Source organism: Muscardinus avellanarius, assembly GCF_963383645.1.
Source record: "Muscardinus avellanarius genome assembly, chromosome: 17".
NCBI classification, from domain to species: domain Eukaryota; kingdom Metazoa; phylum Chordata; class Mammalia; order Rodentia; family Gliridae; genus Muscardinus; species Muscardinus avellanarius.
The window spans coordinates 39,146,916-39,167,654 of NC_137803.1; the positions used below are offsets into that span (position 1 = coordinate 39,146,916).

At 42.4% G+C, this 20,739-nt stretch overlaps 1 protein-coding gene across 5 annotated transcripts in view; it reads right to left on the reverse strand.

Annotated features, from left to right (window-relative positions):
- FHOD3 (formin homology 2 domain containing 3) overlaps positions 1 to 20,739 on the reverse strand; it is a gene marked incomplete at both ends in the record, with an annotated part of 515,230 nt that overhangs the window by 154,978 nt on the left and 339,513 nt on the right. For all 5 annotated transcript variants that reach the window (XM_080714776.1, XM_080714775.1, XM_080714774.1 and 2 more), the window contains 2 exons: positions 7,392 to 7,535; positions 19,585 to 19,679. In XM_080714776.1, the coding sequence (XP_080570902.1) occupies positions 7,392 to 7,535; positions 19,585 to 19,679 (239 nt within the window). The remainder of the gene's footprint in view (positions 1 to 7,391; positions 7,536 to 19,584; positions 19,680 to 20,739) is intronic.

A 20,739-nucleotide genomic window follows, 5' to 3' on the forward strand; every position in this document is an offset into this window, starting at 1 on the left:
TATTAGAGAACACACAGCTCAAAGTCAACAGTCCTAAGGTCTAGAAAACACCTAGAAAGAACAGCTCTTGATGCAGGATTATTCAGAGTCTGCCATAGGCATCAGATCTGATCAATGATTTGATCTGGAGGACAGAGCAAAAACAAGCGTGGGTTACAAGATCTCCAGTGCTTGCTCTCCACCGATGGAGCAACTCATTTACCCCTCATAAACACCTTCTAACTTCTTCAGTTAAATGTAGAATTCTGTTTATACAATGGACACTCAGGTGAGGATCAAGAAAGACCCAGAATCCAGTGCTGACTGCTTTGCATACCACTACTGAACTGATGAAGCAGTTATGGACAGCTTGGCAACCACTGGGACAACTTCTATCAATTTTTGAGACTGTGGAATCACCTGAACATTCTTTTTAACTTTGAATATTTTTCTTTTAATTTTATTTTGTTAAAACACCATAAGATCTATCATCTTATCAGATTAAAGGTTCAATGCAACATGTTTAATGACAGGAAAAATGTGTAGCAGATCTCTAGGACTTACTCATCATTCAGTACTAAAGCATTCCATCTGTTGATGAGCAATTCTCCAATTCCCCTTTCCATCACAGAGAGTGAAGGGACATACGCTTTCTTTAATATGTGCAGGATAGGTAGTAAATGGGATACAAAAGACACTCCAGATGATGAGGAGAAACCTCAGGTGAACCAGGGAGGCAATATAAGAGTAGGGGTGGAAAAAGACTTAGGTTCATTAATGGTCAGTTGGTTTCTGAGGACTGAAGTCAAGGCATTACGCATTATAAGCACATGTTTGACCACTGAGCTGCACCCCCAGCAATCTGAACCTTCTTGGAGATAAAATCCATTTCTATTTGAGTTTATACCATTATACACCTATGTCAAGCAGCCTTCTTTCCCTACTAGATATAGTCATTTTCAGTTGTACAAAGTCATACCTTCTTCTATATTCAATTTTGCTTCTAGGTGAAATAGGTGTCAGTGCTAGCAACATTTCACCAAGGAACTGAGCTGGTAACAGGCTGCACCTAGCTGCCACAGACCCAGAGCATCATCAGCGTCCTGGCCTTGTCTCATCCTTTCCCACGCTGAGCTAGGCTTTACCTCTAGGCCATCAATAAACATGGTGCAGACAGAGACTTGACAAGGGTTTGTGTACTGAACTTGCTTTTCTGAAACATGCTATCATGTGAAGAAAATCTTGCTGAAGATACACAGCACATCTAGCAGCCAGTTCTAGCCAAGTGAACGTGAAGGAGGCCATCTTAGACCACCAGCCCCAGCCAAGCTGCAAGGTTAACTGCAGCCATACAACAAGCTCCCAGAAAACCAAGACCCACATGGAATCATAACCAATCACTGTTGTTTTAGGACATTGAGGGTTGGGGTATTTGTTACAAAGCAAGAGTAACAGATACATATTTTTATAACTTACAAGTAGAAGAATTTAAGAAATTGGATCTATTTGTTAACTGGTCCCAAAAGTAAAAGTTATTTCTCACCCTTAAAGTCTTTAGCCCTAAGATGCCTTTGCCCTCTTAGAGACCACATTTTTAGAACCAAAAATTAGAACACACAATCTGAGAAAAGATTTTTTTTTCCATTTTGGCAATATATGTTCTTAAAAAAATCATATAAGCCTATAAAAATTTAAATGAATTTAATTAAACATGGATCAAATCACCTTTCTCAAATGGAATTAAATTACATGAAATTGGGCCTATCCCCAGAAAGTCCAAACCATATGGTCACCAGACGTCCTCCACTATTAGAATTCTAGAAGTCCACCCAAGTTCTCTGTAGGCACTTGAGAATATTCAAAACCCTTTTTGTGAGAAAATATTGGCTCTGCATGTAGGCTTTCCCACTACCCCTCCAAATACTGGAGTTAGCTGTCCTGTGTCAGTAAATACTTTTTTAAAAAATTCATGAACTTTCAGAAAGGAATGAAATCCTGACCTTGCCTGCTACCTGGAGCATTCAGCTGTCTCCTTGAGTTATTACTCAGGTCATCTGCCCATGAAGGTAGCTGGTTTCCAATTAAACCACACTCTTCCTTTACCCAGCATCTGGAAGCACTATCATAATATGTGTGACATTTGAAGGGGACCTTCTTCTGAATACTTACTGAACTCTGGGCAGCTGTGCTGCTGTGAAAGAGGTGTGAGACATATGACTTAGGGCAGCTCAGAGGGAGCCGACAGGCATGTCCTAAGACAGGCTGCAGTGTGGACATAGGTCAGGTGCTACGAATGACGGGATAACAGGGACAAGCACAGGGCCCCCTTTCCCTTGCTCAGGAGGCTTCGTGGAGAAGAAGTTATTTCCAGGGGACTCTTGAAGGAGGAGGAGAAATAGAAGGAGGAGGAGGAAGAAGAGGAGGAAGAGGAGGAGGAAGAGGAAGAGGAGGAGGAGGAGGAGGAGGAGGAGGAGGAAGAGGAGGAGGAGGAGGAGGAGGAGGAGGAGGAGGAAGAGGAAGAGGAAGAGGAAGAGCTGTTATTTGCCAGCTGGAATATAGGGAGGAAGAATCCTCAGGCTGGGAGAAGAGAAAGGATAGAAAGCTCCCAAAGGACCTGCCTTTTGTGTCCAAGAAACCAGAGAAGATGAGTTTGGCTCAAACGTCAGAGGCCTCTGGGAATGGCAGAGACCAGGTCACAGAGATACGAAGGCCACAAACTATGCAGGGTCTCGTTCCACCTCAGGGAATTTGGACTTCATCCTGATGGTCATTTATTCATTCATTCATTTTTGTTTGCTTTCTTAACCAGAAATGGCACTGTCAGAAAGAAATTTCAGGAGGATTGCCTTGTTTTCAGTTGGAGAAAGTTAGGAAGGGGAAGAGGCCAGAGAAAGCCCCTGCAGGGCGCAGTATGCTGGGGACTGCACAGGTTTCTCTGTGGCCCTCCCCTCCATCCACCCAGCCTCCCTCCAATGCACCACACACACTGAGCTGGACCCCCTCCTGTGCCCCCATCACCTTTTGTTAGGCCATCACTGGAGAAAGGCCTTCCTTACCCCTGCCTGTCTCTCCCCCACCTTCATCTATTTCTTCTTTACATACAGGCTCAGTCTCGGCCCCTCTGCTTACTCATGTGCCTGTCTGCACCCGTTAGAATGTGCACTCCCTCAGGGTGCTTGTCTTGTTCACTGCTGTGTCCAGAGGCTGAGAATAGTGCCCGGCACTTAGTAGATACTCAATAAAGTGTTGTCAAATGAATGGAGTAATGAACTAATGACTAGAAATTGCAATTGTCTAGACAAGAAATAATAAGGGCTACAGCTAGGGAAATAATGTTGGGAATAGAGATTGTTTTTTCCAGCTATCAAAATGCTGGGGGACACATGAAAGAGAAAGGAGTCCAGGTTTGTAACTTCAGAGACTGTGTTTGCAAAGGTGGGGAAATGAAAAAACTTTGCAGAATTGTTGTCTGAGGGAGGGAAATAAGGGGTCACTTAGGGCTGGTGGGATGCCCTGTGCAGCTTTCAGGTGTACACGTCAGACACAGTCAGAGTTCCGGCACCTTCTATGTCCTTCTGTCTTACAATCACTTGCCTTAGAATACAGAATGGAGGTTCCCCAGGGGCAGATACAGATCTTTTATCTTGGTATTTACAGCCCCAGCAGAGTATGTGACATGTAGTAGTGGTGAGTCCTAAAGGAATAAATGCAAAATAAGAGCAAGCAGACTGAAAGGCAGATGGCCAGGGCCCTCGGGAGAGTGCAGGGCCTGAATCACGGCCAGGCCGCGCAGACCAGAGAGGAGGGCTGATCAGGACACACCAGTAATGAAAGAAGGGAAAGGAGGAGGGGGAGCAAGGGGAGAAACAATCAGAGAGGTTCCCTGGTGACATCTAGATACAGCCACCATGAGCAATGGCAGGAGTTACCAAGAATTATGTTATGATGCTAGTATGACTGAATATTCAAATTGATAAAGATGAACACACACACACACACACACACACACACACACACACACGGATGATTGAAACAGATACCTAAAAACCTAAATCACTGCACACATGTGCACACATACACACACAAACACAAAAAGAGGAAGAGAATAACTCTCTTGGTAGCATTGTTTGTCATGGCAACAGAGCTCCAAACAACCTCCATTAAGGGAAGAGCAGATAAATTGTAATATACTCAGCAGTCGTGAAAATGAATTAGAGCTCCATGTTTTGGGGGTAGGTCTCAGAAATGTGAAGGAAAAAGAATACAATTATTATTTCCTTTACAAAATGTTTAAAAAGAAAAAAAAATAACACCCTGTGCAGGAACCAACGGGAGGGAGGAGCTGAAGCATCTGACCTGTTACCCTTTCATTCCTTTTTTTAAAAATTTTTATTGGTGTACTGTAGTCAGATATCTTAAGGTGGGGGCACTGGGATTGAACCCAGGGACATCCTACCTCTGAGATACATTTCCAGCCTATTTTATTTTTTATTTTGAAACAGAGTCTCACTAAGTTGCTGAGGGTGGCCTCAAATCTATGGTTGTTCAGACTCAGCCTTCCAAGTACTTAGATTATAGGCATGTACCACCATGGCTGGCTTCTCTCACTCCTCTTATGGGAAAGATGCTTCTGGGGAAAGGAGGAAGGTAGATGATGACAGCCAAGTCTATTCTGAGTGTGCTAATAACCAGACCACCACACAAATAGGCTAAGAATACTGGCTTAGAGTTCTTATTTATGGAATGCCCTATTAAGTTACCTCCTGCTACAGATTAGTTATGGTAAATAACTAGAATGCATGCATTTATGAGTTGTAGATCTTTGAGCTATAAATTAGAAATGTTTCATAACTGAATGTTCCTCTCTAGGCAAGGTAACCCATAAACCTCCCTTATAGACTTGGCCCATTGTTGTGGGTCAGAAAGCATGTCTGATGCATGAAGAAAGGGCTTGGGGGGATCACAGGGAATGTCTCAGACCTGTCCTATTTCATATGTACCTCTGGAGAGACTTCTGATTGGTCAGTTCTGATTTGATAATCTGATCCTTCATGTTAGCTCAAAGAATAAGCTGTTTGAGGTATAAATTATGAAGAAAAGCAAGAGAATTAGGAGAGATAACCAGGAAATTTCCAAGTGGTAATTTTCTAGTTCTTAAAGCATTACATGGGTGCTTATTTTATTTTCTTTAGATAGTATATATGTATGTATGTGTGTGTGTGTGTGTGTATATATATATATATATATATATATATATATATATATATGTTGCATTTGTAAATGATACATACTTAATAGTAAAATATAAAGCAAATACAATTTGGCAAAAATGCAGCAACTTCTGAAAACTCTGGCATGAAGAAAAAGAGAGAGAGACAGGGAGGTGGCCTGGTAGGCAGACAACTGGAGATAAAGTGCACCCTGAAACAGGAAGGTACCTCTGGTTTCTGGAGTATCAAGGATACTCATCAGTACTCTCCCAGTCATTGTGCTAATGGGTAATTCACCTGCATCATCCTGCCTTCTAGATATGCAGTGACTCTATAGAACCCATGGCTGTGATCATCTAGGCCCTGGTGGGGCAGCATCTCAGAGATGGACATTCTGATCAGGAAGGAGAAGAGCAGGGGAAGGAAGACAACTGTGCTGGCAAAAAGCCTATCCTCATCTATGTCAATTATCTGAGGCTCTCTTCCCTCTGTATCTTTAGCATTCTTACTTGACTCTTAGGAGCCATGAGAACATACTCCTCTACCACTCACCAACTTCCCAGGGTCACAGGTCATCAATAATGAAAACAAAACAAATCTTGGCTCAACTGGAGAAGATGGTCAGAGAGGGGCACAAAGCTCTGAGCAGATGTGCAGATGTGGAGGGCTTTGAGCACTGCCAGTAAACTTCTGGGGTTCTTCTCTTTCAAGATTTTATAAAGATAATTCTATTCTTTTCCTCAAACTCATCACTTATTATGACAGCAACTTGTAGGAAATAATGACTTACATGTCAATCTCTCTATTTCTTCTTAGTAAAGATCACTATGGAACCATTAAACAGAAACCTCTCGCCTACAGCTCTAGCTGTGCATAAAATTTTATGAATGAAGGTTTTCATCAAAGCATTTATAATGACAAAAACTTTAGAAACTAATCTGAAGAAAACTGAGAATTAGTTGTACATGTTATAGTACATGCACATAGACAGAAATTCTTTTTTTTCATGTTGACAGGCCATGAAGCCAAGATGTATAACCACATCAGAGCCAGCATCACAGAAGTGACACCTGTGTGTGATTCAATGATCTTCTATTGCTATATTGAAATTCTTGGTAATTTCATCTGTAAACTGTGCCATGTGAATGAAGTCCACTGGCACCAAGGAGCACACTTGAGAGCAGAGAAAATGGGTGCAGTGTGCATGACTGCCATTTCTGTTGTTCAGGTGGAGCCCTGATAAGTGGGAGTGAGATGCACAGCTACTTGAGCAGAGGCATAAACAGCCCTGAACCCATGCTTCCATTTCAAGCATATTTGAAGGCAAATGCACAAGGAAAACAACCCAAGGAGCTCTAGTCAAGCCTTGTATGTGTTAGCCAACCATGTGTGCAGAAATGACCCCTTTCCCTCAATCTTCCTTGCCCGTCAGTAAGCTGAAGGCAGAGTGTTGGTAGCATGCACATTTCTCAAGAAGCCAACTGAAAATAGCCAAGTTAGTTTTGTATAATATTTACACTGTTCTGGTAAAAAGAAAATACATATGCCTATAGGAGCTGTAAAATGTGAATTGGGCAATTATGCTGATTCTTCATGCAAGTTAAATGCCCTTAAAATTGCATTGTGCAATATAAAGATGAATGGTAAAATTCATGGTAATAATTTTAAATTTTCTTCTCTTATGACATAATGTAGCAAACAAAAAGCACCATAACAAGTTAAGAGAACACACACACACACACACATACACACACACACACACACACACACACACACACACACACACGGAATGTCTCTAATAGCAATTTCCTCACCACCACCAATGGCTCCGAGTTTCCACTTTTCAGTAGACACTCCAAATTATAGAGCTGTCCCTCTTCCCCAGCCCCCAGACCCTGAGTAAAGATGCTAACAGAATGCATAATCTTCAAAATAAAATAGCTACACATTTCTCCTTCATTAAAGGTTCTCAGATTTAAATATGCACAGTCTCCTGGAAGACGTATTCTAGTACAGCTTGCCAGGCCCCACCCTCAGAGAGTTTCTGATTCAGTAGGCCTGGATGGGACCTGAGAATTTGTGTTTCTAGCAAATTTTCTACAAGGTGGGCTCTCCAACACCACACTCAGAACCCCTGGTCCAGAGTAGGTGACCTCCGCCTCTGGCACTCACTGAAGCTGAACAAAAAGCGTGTTCTGTTACCTCATAAATGTTAAATTGCTCCACTAAGTCCAAGTCAGTCCCCTTCTTGTTCAGGTGCCTCTGTGACACGGCAGCGATGCCCAGCTCCTCCAGGCAGTCCACCACGTCGTAGAAGGTATCTTGGTCTGGCAACCCTGCCAATGTCTAGAAAAAGAGAAGAACCCAACAAAGACACATCTTAGGGGACTATCACCAAGACTCTGAAGGCATGTTTACATATAATCAAGGCCTGGCCTTGATTATAACAACATGAAACAAATAGATGACAAATTCATTTGGAGGGAAAATCCCTCCTTAGTGAGGTGGGAAGAAGGAACCCCAAGATCCTCACCCCAGTGTGCACATGGGCCACATGATCCCCTCCCCTGAGTGGGGGCTGGGCACTCCTATGGGTAGGACATCATTCCCATCAGCAATAGGTCATGTTATAGAGGAAGTGAAGGATTTAGCAGATGTCATCAAGGCCTCAAATCAGTTGATTCTAAGTTAATCAAAGGGGAGGTTGACCTGGGTGAATGTTGAGAGAGACCTTGAGAAGAGGGCTTAGATCCTCCCTGAGCTCAGAGACTGAACAGAGATTATCCTGCTAGTTTCGAAGAAGAAACAAACCACTGCATTTCACAGCTGCAAGAAAACATATTCTGCCAACAACTGCATGAGCTTGGACGGGAACCCCAAGTCTCAGCGGGGCCCCCAGCCTTTAGAGACCGTAAGTGGAGGACCCAATCAGTCTCTGCCTGGCCTCCTACCCCATGGAAACTGAGAGGATTACACACCGCCAAGTCTGTGGCAATTTGTCACATGGCAATAGAGAATGAATATATTTTGTGATTAGGAACTTCTGTCATGATCAATGCACCAATAGCTGGTCTTATAATTATTTAATGATTTCCTTTTCTTTTAATTCAATAGGGCCTCCCCTTGGTCTATTAAACTTAGGAAAACATGAGAAATTTCAGAGTAGCAACCAAGAGACAAAAAAGATAATCCAAGAAAGAAAAGCTGATTCCTCTTTGAATTCTGCCTCTCTCCACATGGGGAGGATCATGAGACAGGCATGCTTAGCACTGGAGGAGTCCTGAGGAGATTTGCTACAAGCTTCTAATCTTTTTACTATTTATTTATTTATTTATTTATTTATTTATTTATTTATTTATTTATTTATTTTTGGTACTGGGGTTCCTAGAAGCCCTTCTACCTCCGGGCTACACTCCCAGACCTATTTCATATTTTTTTTTATCTGTATATGTTACTTTATTTATTTTTTTATTGGTGCACTGTATTCATACATCATAGTGGGATACAAACTTTTGTACGCCGGGCGTGGTGGCGCACGCTTGTAATCCCCGTGCTTGGGAGGCAGAGACAGGAGGATCACGCAGGTTCGAAGCCAGCCGCACATGCTGGCTTAGGAGACCCTGTTTCCAAATAAAAATGTAAAAATAGGTCTGGGAGTGTAGCCCGGAGGTAGAAGGGCTTCCAGGAACCCTAGTACCACCAAAAAAAAAACCAAACAAACAAAACTTTTGTAGACATACATGCACACATCGCCCAGTCAGCCCCCACCCGATCCCCACCCCATTCTCTCCCCATCCCTCCCTCCCATGCTTGGCTTAGTGGTTGACATCTAGTATTCTAGCAATTTATCCAAAATTAAAAATGATAATCTCACTTAACAGTTTCTTTGTCTGATACCAAGCTTTTGATGACTTAAAGATAACATTTCAATATTTCTTTTTACTTTCTTTCTTACCAGAGAATATTTTTTTCTCTATTTTTCTCTATTTTTTTAGGTGAAACTATCATATATTTATATATTTATTATTCAGAAAAAAAACTCTATCCTAATATGGAATATGGACTCTAGATACCCAAAATGATCTTGAAAAAGAACAAAGCTAGAAGATATATATTTTCTGATTTCAAACCATATAAAGCTACAATAATTGAAACAGTGTAGTACTATTCTAAAGGCAGATATATAAACCATTGGAGTTAAATAAAAGCCTAGAGCTAAATTCTTCCCTATATTGTCAAGTTATTTTTGACAAGGTTTCCACGAACATTTGGTGGTAGAAATAATAATATTTTAACTAAATATTGTTGAAACATAATAATTACATGGAAAAGAATAAAGTTGGACCCTTACCTAATCCCATATACAAATATTAACTCAAAATAGATAAAAGACCTAAATATAAATCTTAAGACTATAAACTTTAAGGAGAAAATCTGGGTCATAAAACCTCACAACACTGAAATTGGCAGTGATTTCTTGGATATGATTTCAATGGCACAGGCAACAGAAGAGTATACAAACTCCCTAAAAAATAAAAAAAAATATTGTATATCCAAAGACAATGTAAACAGAGTTAACAATTGCTAATAGAATGGGATAATATATTTCCAAATGCTATATCTGAAGGTATATTAATATTCTAACTAGAAATCCTAAAAATTAACAACAATAAAGGCAAACAATACAATTTAGAGATAGGTAAAAGACTAACATAAGTAATGAATCTCCACAGATAACCAATCTTAGTTGACTGTTGGATGGAAACTCTTGTTTCTCTGGTTCTGGTGTGTGTTACCTATTTCTTCTTTGTAGTTAATCTCTTTGAGTATTTTCTTTAACGCTGGTTTTGAAGACAAAAATTCCTTCAGTTTCTGTTTGTCATGGAAGCTTCTTATTTCTCCATCTAATTTGATAGAAAGTTTTGCTGGGTAGGAAATTTTTGGCTGGAAGTTGTTTTCTTTCAGAGTTTGGAATATGTTCCTCCAAGGCCTTCTGGATCTCATGACTTGATTTGGGAAGTCTGGAGTGATTCTAATTGGCTTGCCTCTGAATGTCACTTGGCCCTTTGTTTTTGTTGCCTTTAAGATTCTCTGCTTGGCTTCCACATTGGTCATTTTGACAATTATGTGGCGTGGGGATCCTCTTCTCCGATCCTGTCTAAAGGGAGTTCTATAAGTTTCCTGGACCTGTGTATCGACCTCTTGCTCTATGTTTGGAAAATTTTCTGCTATTACTTCCTTGAAGAGATTGTTGATCCCTTTGGTTTCACTTTCTTTTCCCTCCTCTATTCCAATTATTCTTAGGTTAGCTCTCTTAAAATGGGCCCATATTTCTTCAATGTCAGATTCCTGCTGTCGGATATTTTTTCCTAGATTAGAAACTATGCGTTCATTTTTGGAATGATCATCTTCTAAGAGCGAGATTCTGTTCTCCATGTGGTCTAATCGGTTGTTTGTGCTTTGAATTGAGGCCTTTACTTCATTAATTGCATCCTTTATCTCTTTTTGGCTCTCTCTGAGTTTTTTTCGAAGCACCTCTATTATTTCTACAGTTATTTTCCTGATTTGATCTTCTAGAAATCTCTGATTTTCTGTTTTATCGGGTTCTGATGTTGTGGGGTTGTGGGCATTAATTGCTCCAGTATTATTCCTCTTTCCCATGATTTCAGAAGTTTGTGCCTTCTCTGGTTTCTTCCCTTGGGTCACTATGACTTCACTTAAGGTGTTCTGGATCTCGAGTCAGTAGTATCTCAGACCCCACTACTCCTTTACTGGGTTGTATTACAGAGTCTCCAACCCAGAGAGTCGATAGAGGCTGCTTTAGACTGTGGGGGGTGCCAGGTTGCACGTTCTCCTATGGTGTGATATCTCTGCCACCGCACCCCCCCCACTGGGTCAAGTCCCAGGGAGTACAGTACTGGGATTTCTCCTCTGTGGCCCACAATTTGACTCACTGTTCTTGAGTACGCAGATGTAGCTGTACTGGATTTGGTGAATTCTCTGCTGCTGCCGCCGGTGGCAATATGGCGCCGCTGCCACGCCCTCAGCCGTGAGGCTGGCGTATTTTTTCTTGGTTTTGATTTCCACTCTGAATCCCTGCGGCGTGTGCTGAGCTCAGCCACTGGGAGCTTTAGATTTTACCTGTGGCGAAAAATCCCGCCTGGCTGTTCTGCAGTGGCTCACCTCGGCTTGCTGTAGCCGTCCGGTGAATTTGCCGCTACTGCCGGCAGTATGGCGCTGCTGTTGCATCCTCGGGCGTGAGGCCAGTTATCTCCTCTGTGGCTCTGAGCTCTGTTCTCAGTCCGCTTTCTCTCTGGAGCCTGGTGATTTTTTTGTTTCTCTGGTGATGGTGTTTTCTGGCTATGAAAGGCGCTGATTTTGTGGTAATGGAGATTGGTTATTAGCGGGGCTCTTAAGCCCTGCTTTTCTCGGTCGCCATCTTCCCAGAAGTGCCTATTTCATATTTTGAAACAGGATCTCTTAAGCCAGCATGGCTAGCTTTGAACCTGTGTGATACTCTTGTCTCCACCTCCCAAGCACAGGGATTACAAGCGTGTGCCACCATGCCCAGCCTACAAGCTTCTAATCTTACAAATAAAGAGAGGAGTGTAGGGATTTGCCTAAGACAACACGAAGTTACCAAAGACCATGCTCAGAGCTACAGTTACAGCAACCTCTCCACACAAACCCCTGTATCCTATACACATTATCCCAGCCTGGAATCTTAGGTTTATTTTGCTATGTATTACTTCAAATATTACTATTACATCAAATCCCTACTTATTTCACTACTTTTGCATGTCTAAGAATGCTACATACATTCCACAATGACTTTGAACCCAGGAACTTGCCTCAGAAGCCCTAACACCAGCATGTCCATAAGGATCCTTTTCAAGCCCCAACTTCACTGACATGCATAATGTGGAGCCATCAACACTGGAAGGAATGTCTCTATCATAACCCAAATAATGGCCTTTTCCTTTTTATTTATTTTTTGGTGGTACTGGGGGTGGAACTCAGGGGCTTTCTACCTCCGGGCTATACTCCCAGACCTATTTTATATTTTATTTGGAAACAGGGTTTCACTAAGTTGCTGAGAGCCTCACTAAGTAGCTGAGGCTGGCTTCGAACCTGTGCGATCCTCCTGTCTCAGCTTCCCAAGTGCTGGGATTACAAGCATGCACCACCATGCCTGGCTCTGGCCTTTTCCTTTTTATACTGTGTAAAGAGGATATAGACCCACTGCAACTGAGATCAGAAACTAACGAAAAATGGTGGTAAAAGTTTAACTACTTAGGGATCCCAGTAAGGACACAAAATAGGAGACCAGATCAGAAGGTGCCTTGTGCAGGCCACACATGTGCATGGCTGAGTGTAGAGCATGGAGGTGTCTGTGGCGCTGGGTGGCAGTCATATTGCATCCTCAGGCAGATACTGTGGGCAGGGCCACCTGGCTCCAGCACCAGTGGAACAAATTCATGCTCCTTCAAAGAATCCTCTCATTGGAACAATGTCTAGAACATGTTAAAGGATGAGGAGAGGGGAACGACAACATCAGGACCAGGCAGGGGGCAAGTAGAGATGTTCTGAGCACCTGCAAACTCTACAAAATGTTCAACTTGAAGAAAGCAGGCAAGTCAACAATTCTTATCAGGATTTAAGCCACACAGCAGTGTGGAGACAGTGTGGGAGGATCCGCTGTCTCTGTGCCTCCCACTACCCCCTTCTCCCTTCCTCCTCTTCTCCTTACCCAGAGTCAACTGAGGCTCCTTTGCTCAGATGTTTCCAGGGTGTTGAAAGCTTAGACCTACTCTCCATTGCCTCAGTGAATCAATCACAAAGGGAACAGGAGTCACTGTTATTATGTAATTAAACAACTAGATCTTCAGAACTACATGGACTCAGGGAGTCTCAATAATAGGCCCAGAATCAAGGGTATTAAAAGGTAATTTTTCAGCCAGGTGTGGTGGTGCATACCTGTAATCCCAGTAATTAGGAGGATTACAGGTTTGGGGCCAGCCTTGGCAACTTAGCAAAACTCTGTTTCAAAATAAAATAAAATGAAATAAAATAAAATAAAATAGAGCTGGAGTTGTAGATCAGAGGTAGAATGGCTCTTGGCTCAACCTCCAGTACCAAAAAATTAAAAAATATAATTTTTCAGTTCCAATGTGAAAATCCTGTCTTAAGCCAAACCTGGGGACCCCTGGCTTTCATGTGAGGTTTCAGGTGAGACGCTGGCCTTCCGCCACAAGTACAGCTTCTTTTCCCACCTGTGCAGAGGAAGATGCAGCCTACAAACATGGATTCATCTATCTGTGGCTGACTCTACTAAGTTCAGCTAGTTTCACCTCCCTGCCACCTGCCCTGGGCCTCTCCTCTCAGTTCCAGCCTGGCACCCTCACAGCTAAGTCACCTGCATCTGGCAAGGTGGTGGCTTCGCCAGCTGTGTCTGCAATGCACATGTCCCTTTCCGCCTTTGCCCTCAGATGCCAGAGGACACAGCACAGCTGGAACTCCCCTCTGCCTCCTCGCAGGCTCTGTCTTGCTAGGTCTTGTGACAGTAGTTCTTTGCAGGCATCTCCTATGGGAAAACTCAGTCCTAAGGACACTTTCCCTCCCTGGGCTTCCACTGATCCCATCAAGTCTTTTTTCCTATAGGATGAAGCCAGTGTGGCGGAGCCTGTGCACCAATGTTCACAGCAGGAGTATGTGTGGCCAAAGGAGAAACAAACCATGATGAATCTGCACAACAGCACACTGCCCAGGAGAAAGGAGCCAACCTTTTTTTTGGGGGAGGGATACTGAAGATAGAACCTACAAAATTCCACCACCACACAATACCTGCAGCCCTATTTATTTATTTTGAAAGAGGGTCCCTCAAGGTGCTGAGGGGCTCCCTAAGTTGCTGAGGCTGGCCTTGAACCTCCACTCCTTCTGTCTCAGCTTTGCAAACTCTTAATATATGCCGCAACACATGAATCTCACCGGCACTTCCTGAGAGAGGATAACCTCAAAGGGTTAAGTAAGTATTATGCATGTGATATTTTTAGAAAGACAAAATGAGAGTGATAAGAGAAAAATTCAGTGGTTATTGAGGGTTACAGATAAAGGAGTCAGGATGTGACTATACAAAGACAGCCTGAGGGAGACAGAACTAGTTAGTCTCCTACTGGTGGAGGTGAGCCATGTATGTATGTTAAAACATGCACAACTTCATGCCAAAGGGGCAAGTACATTTTACTGCATGGTCAATAAAATGCAATGCAATGAAATGTAAAACAAAGGAAAAACTCAGCCCTCATGAATCCCATGAGGACTAATGATCACCTGGCCCTAAGGAAGCAGCACCTCCTCCAGGGTCCCCGGGGTCCTGCCTTTGGGGACACCCCACAGTAACTCCTTGTTAGGCAACCCCCTGCATCTGCCTTATCCTATTTTATGCAGCTCCCTAGAGTGGGAGATTCCACTGAGGGAATTTTAGCTGGGTTAGAAGGGTATCATATCCCTTCAGCTTGGAGGGTGGAAAAGTGTTCACTTCTGATATTCTTAAGACCCAGGTGGGGGTGGGAAGGGGCAGTGAATCTGGGTAATGTCCCTGGTTAACAAAGAGGCTTACCCCAGTCTCAGAACCCTGTGCAAGCCAGAGTTCAGTGCCCTGCTTTGTCATGAAAACATCAATTTTTTTAAAATTCTGTGTTATCACACTAAGGTTTATTTTGTTGAAATCAATTTTAGCTAGAAACCACCCAACTTGAAAATATAATTTTCCAGATTCCAGAGTCTATGTGTGTTTTGTTTCCAGACTCCTATTAACATTTCAATTTGTTATTTTGTTTGGTATATAAGAGCATTTTGCTCACTGGGACAATAAACACTATTCAAATTCAACAAAACAAAATAAACCCTGCGTGAGGGGCAGCCGTCTGGTGACCATTTTAAGGAAAGGGTTCCATTTGGAGGAATGTTCTCCAGGACCTCTTAGACTTCTGGGTCAGAATCACAAAGGAAGTGACAGAATTTCCAGAAAGGATGAGAGGAATTCCTGTATACTAAAGGCCCCACAATGTCCAGCAGAGGTGACATATACTTGGTCCCTGACAGTGGTCCCTGACAGTGACTGGCAACATAATGCCCATGCCATCTGGTACTGCGGCAATCTATTTTTTTTTTTTTTTGGTACTGGGGATGGAACCCAGGGGCATCTTACCTCTGAGCTACACTCCCAGCCCTATTTTAATTCTTTATTTTGAAACAGGGTCTCACTGAGTTGCAGAGGGCCTCACTAAGTAGCTGAGGCTGTCTGCGAACTGTGATCCTCCTGTCTCAGAGTCCTGAATGCTGAGATTACAAGCTTTCACCACCACACCAGGCTGCTGCAATCTTAAGAGCAGCCAACATGGCCTCTACCAAGAAAATGGGTAATTCTGCCTGTCATCCAGTACTTGGGAGGCTGAGCTAGGAGGATCACAGATTGGAGGTGAGTCTCAGTAATTTAGTGAGGCCCTGTTTCAACACAAAATATAAAAAGAGCTGAGGATATAGCACAGAGGTTGAATGCCCTGAGGTCCAATCTCCAGTACAGAAAAGAAAGTATTTTTAAATAAAATGAATAATGCTGGGCCAGGTGTGGTGGCACACACTTGTAAACCCAGCATTTCGGAAGCTGAGACCGGAGGAGGATCGCAGTTTGCCATCAGCCTCAGCTACTTAGTGAGGCCCTTTGCAACTCAGTGAGGCCCTGTTTCAAAAATAAAAGGACTAAAAAATAGGGTGGGGTGTAGCTTGGAGGTACAATGCTCCTAAATTCCATCCCCAGTACTACAAATAAAATAAAATAAAATAGATAATGCTACAGCAGATAGCACTAGGCAAGAGCAGATTTTCCATTTTTGCTGAATTCAGTGTTCACAAAACAAGGCTAGTAACCAAAGAACTAGAAATAGATGACCTTAAATCTTAAAACAGCAACAAAAAATTGTTTTAAATCACATGGCAAAGTAAGCTCCCAAATAGATTTGAAAACAAAAGCAGAATTCTTAAGATATTCCATCAGAAAAGTTGTGCCCATTTTCATTTCTCATCAGGGCTGTACAAGAACTTCCCATGTGCTCATCAACAAATGATATTTCATTAAGAAGCAATCATAGCCACTGTGACCTCAGAAAAATGACTTATTGCTGCATTATGTATTTCTTTATTCTTAGTTGGCTTGATGCCTTTCATTTTTCTACTAGATTCTTAAATAAATTTAGGCTCTTTTTTGGCCTATATTTGGTAAACAACTTTCCAACTTTATTGCTAAAGGTAAACTATTGCCTTTAGCAATAGTTTGTAATTTTCATTTTACAAACTAGCCCAGTAACGATTTTATATACATTGATATATTTAAATCGTTTCCTTTGGAATCTTTTTCATTGGTTTATTAAAATAGTCTTTATGAAAGTTGTCAGTACCATAATGGAACTATGTCAAACTCAAGCAGAATGGAGCCAGGAGGCCCTATAGCAGAGACTTTAATATGGTTTTGGTTTAGAACGACCCCTCCAAGGCTCAGGTGTTGAAAGCACACCACCAGTGTGGCAAGGTTCAGAGGTGCCACAGGGCTGGAGGGGTGGGTCACTGGATGGGTGGCCTCGGGAACTATATATGTCCCTAGCTGCTTCCTCTCTGTCTCCGTCTCTCTCTTTCCCTCTGATAGCCACAAGTTGGGTATTCCTCCATCATACATTGCCACCACAGTTCCTGCTTTGGTGCCAGTTTACTGTGGACTGAATCTCTAAAAGAGTGGCCTGAAGTAATCTTTCCTCCTCTAAGCTGTTCTCATCGGGAGTTTTAGTTAATGATAGAAAAGTTAACTAAAACTGGGCCTTCATGCACAAATGCCAAGGTTAAGAACTATCCAAGGAATTCTTGAAAACTGCAGTATTCCAGTGTAACAGTGTAAACAAGCTAGAGGGCAACGTGCCATATACCTATAATTCCAGGACTTGGGAAACTTGACGAGAGGACTGTAGGTTCAAGGCCAGCAACTTGGTGAGACCTTGTTTCAAAACTAAAAATAAAATAGGGCTGGGGGTTACTCAGAGGTAAAATGTCCCCAGGTTGAATCCTCAGCACCACAAAGCAAACCAACTAACCAGTATAAACTGTTTGTACAAGTTTGTACAATTCTGTACACTTGTCTAATACTATTTCCTCAATCAATGAGCTAAAACCAAGCCTCATATCAAACATCTGGAATCAATGGTCTTTATTTCAAAACAGCTTGCCAGGATTTTGCCCTTTTTACTTTTTTTTTTTTTTTTTTTGGTACTCAGGTTCCTGGAAGGCCTTATACCTTTGGGCTACACTCCCAGACCTATTTTTTATATTTTTATTTGGAAACAGGGTCTTTTAAGCCAGCTTGGCTGGCTTCGAAACTGTGCGGTCCTCCTGTCTCCGCCTCTCAAGCGCGGGGATTACAAGCGTGCACCACCACGCCTGGCTGCCCTTTTTTCCTTCTGAAAGCTTCCTCTGGCCCCAACTTCTGCAAGTGTGCCAAAGGCCTTCTACTGACCACCATCTTGGACTGCAATCCCTTGCTATTCCCGAGCAAAGTCCTTATTTTGGAGAGTCGTTACCTCTGTCACTCAATTTAAGTCGATATCTTTGCCACCCAGAGTCCAGTCACATCTTCATCCCTGTCTACATTTTTATCTACAGTTGGATGCATTGAACTGAACTCTTGGAATCTATCTGGGATTCGCTGAGGCAGTATGGTCAAAGGATGTTTCTGTTAATTTCCATTTAGCAATACCTCCGGGATCATGGGTGAAACTCTTCCCAATCCCAACTGAAGTTAACTATGTCAAAAGTTGTTCTGAATACTAGAGTCTGTTTCAGAGTTCCTCTGTGCCAGTTATCTGCCTGCTGAGGAAAGAGTAGACCACACTTTTTCAATCCTTAAAGTGAATACAGCATTATGCTATTGAAAGGGAGACATTGCTCCTCATAATTTTAACTGCTTTCTACAAATGTGTCCTCAGTGCCTCTGGAGAAAGAGCTCCAGTTATAATTCGGAAAGTGATTCTATATCTTTCTGAAGCCTTAGTTACCACTACAGATGGTAGGCTCATATGTAACAGCCTGGAGAGACCAGGAAAGTCCTCAGAGTGGTCACTGATGACTGGGGTCTAGAGTGTGACAGTTCAAATGAAGGTGCTCCAGTCCCAAGTTAGGGCTTATCCCAGGTCACTGTGGGACCCACTGCCTCAGAGCAGCACCTCTGAGATAAGCACTAAAGCCTTCTACTGCTCTACAAGGTGGCAACTATGGGGGACCGTGATGGGAAGAACCATAGCACAAGGGTGTTAGGTTTTCACATCACATTAGTTCCCGATGGCTGCTGTTAACAAGATACTATATACTAGATGGTTTAAAATAACAGAAAATAGCCTGGTCACAGTGGCACTTGTCTGTAATTCCAATCCTTGGGAGGCTAAGATAGGAGGATTGCAGGTTTAAAGCCAGCCTCAGAAACTTAGTGAGGCCGAGGCCCTGTTTTCAGATTAAATATAAAAAAGGCTGGGAGTATAGCTTAGAGGTATAATGCCCCCAGGTTCAATACTTAGCACCACAAAAAACAATCAAAAACTGGAAGTGTAGCTCGGTGGAAAAGCCCTTGCCCGGTTTGCATGAGGTCCTGGTTTTAGTCCAGCAGTGCAAATAATAACAATAACAATAATAATAATAATAATAACAACAACAACAATTTTAAAAACACAATAAAGCTGGGCGTGGTGGTGCATGCTTGTAATCCCAACATTAGGGAGGCTGAGACAGGACGATCATGGTTTGCGGACAGCCTCAGCTACTTAGTGAGGCCCTTTGCAACCCAGTGAGACCGTACTTCAAAATATAGAAAAAAAAATAGGGCTGGGAATGTAACTCAGAGGTAGAATGCCCCTGGGTTCCATCTCCAGTATCACAAAAACAAACAAACAAAAAACAAAAAAACCCCGGGAATTCCACAGTCTGATATTAAGGTTTCGGCAGTACCATGTTCTCCTCAAGGATCAGTGGGAAAATCCATCTTTGCCTCTTTCTAGATTAGTCACTGGCCATCCTCAGCACCTCTTGGCTTGTACATGCAATGTTCTAATGTCTGCCTCTATTCATGGGGCCGTGAAGACACAATGTGCATGTGTTCACCTTCTTCTATGCTTCTTTCCCTCTTATAAGGAAGGATCCCAATCATATCAAATTAAAGTCCATCCTAATGACCTAATCTTAACTGGATTACACCTGTTAAGACCCTATTTCTAACTAAGGTCATCTTTAAAGGATTAGGGGTCAAGACTTCAACAGATTTTCGTGGGTGGCAATTTTCAACCCAGAACACACATCAACCAACCTTGTTCACTAAAGTCATCGCGTAAACCAGTAGCTCCGTGTCGACTCCATCCTTTTCCTCCAAGATTTCCATGATATTTGACCAGGGTTTAACACCTGCAAGGAAAGCAAATGTCATTAGAAACAGCAATTCAACAACACTTCTAATCCAAGCCAATTCTCATTTACTCAAGCATCTTTCAGTTGCCAAATTTCAAAAAGTGATAACATTCTCAGGGTAGACTTGGGCATGCTCCTGAGTAAGAATATTTCCTAGCAGGCAACATGGCACCATGTCACCATCGTCCTCTTAACAAGAGAACTGCATGCTCTCCAGCATCAGGATGCCTATATACTTGCTCAAAATTTTCCTTTCCATTTTCTGCATAAGTTTTAAAATATCCTTTCATGTGCAACCTTTGGGGCCATACATGTTACTCAGAATAGGTCCCTTACTACATATTCTCTGAATGTCCACTGGCCCACAGAGAAAGGGACAGGGAAGATCTTTATTAGCTCTAGCAGTGACTCAAAGAAATGACAGTGACATAGCTGTCTAGCAAACATCTCAAGAATAGAATATTATCTCCATTCCGTCAAAGCACAAAAGCTGTATAAGCATCAGGCAGGTACAAAGTCTAATGGGAAGCTGTCCTCACTAGGTTTATAATCTAATGGAGCAATTAGGTACAAGAGCAAGAATAGATATTAGCACTGAACAAACTGCCAAGGAGTGGCAAAAACATTAGTTGTGTCACTTAGCAAAGATGTCCTACAGTAAGGATGTCTTAGGACAAGAGGTGACTCCAGAATGACCTAAAATGGCTCCTGAAGACTCTACCCAGGCTCAGGAGGGGCAGGAAAATACTTCATGTTCAGGACCACTTAAGCCACAACAAGGTCACAAAGAGGGAAACAACCCCCTAACATGGTCTCCATGCCCAAGATAAATATTTAGAGTGAAGCAAGCATTGTCCTGCCCATGGCTTGGTGGTCTGGAATATGAAGCTCTCTCCTGCCTTCTCTGTAAAGGGATATTGCTATTTTTTTTCTTTTCCTGATTAAATTAAAATCAGAAATAACCTAAATACAGTAGCTATCAAATACTGGTTCTTAGATGGGTTATGCCAGAGCTGGTCCTGGCCCCAAGATAAAAGTTCCTCAAGGTCAAAAACAG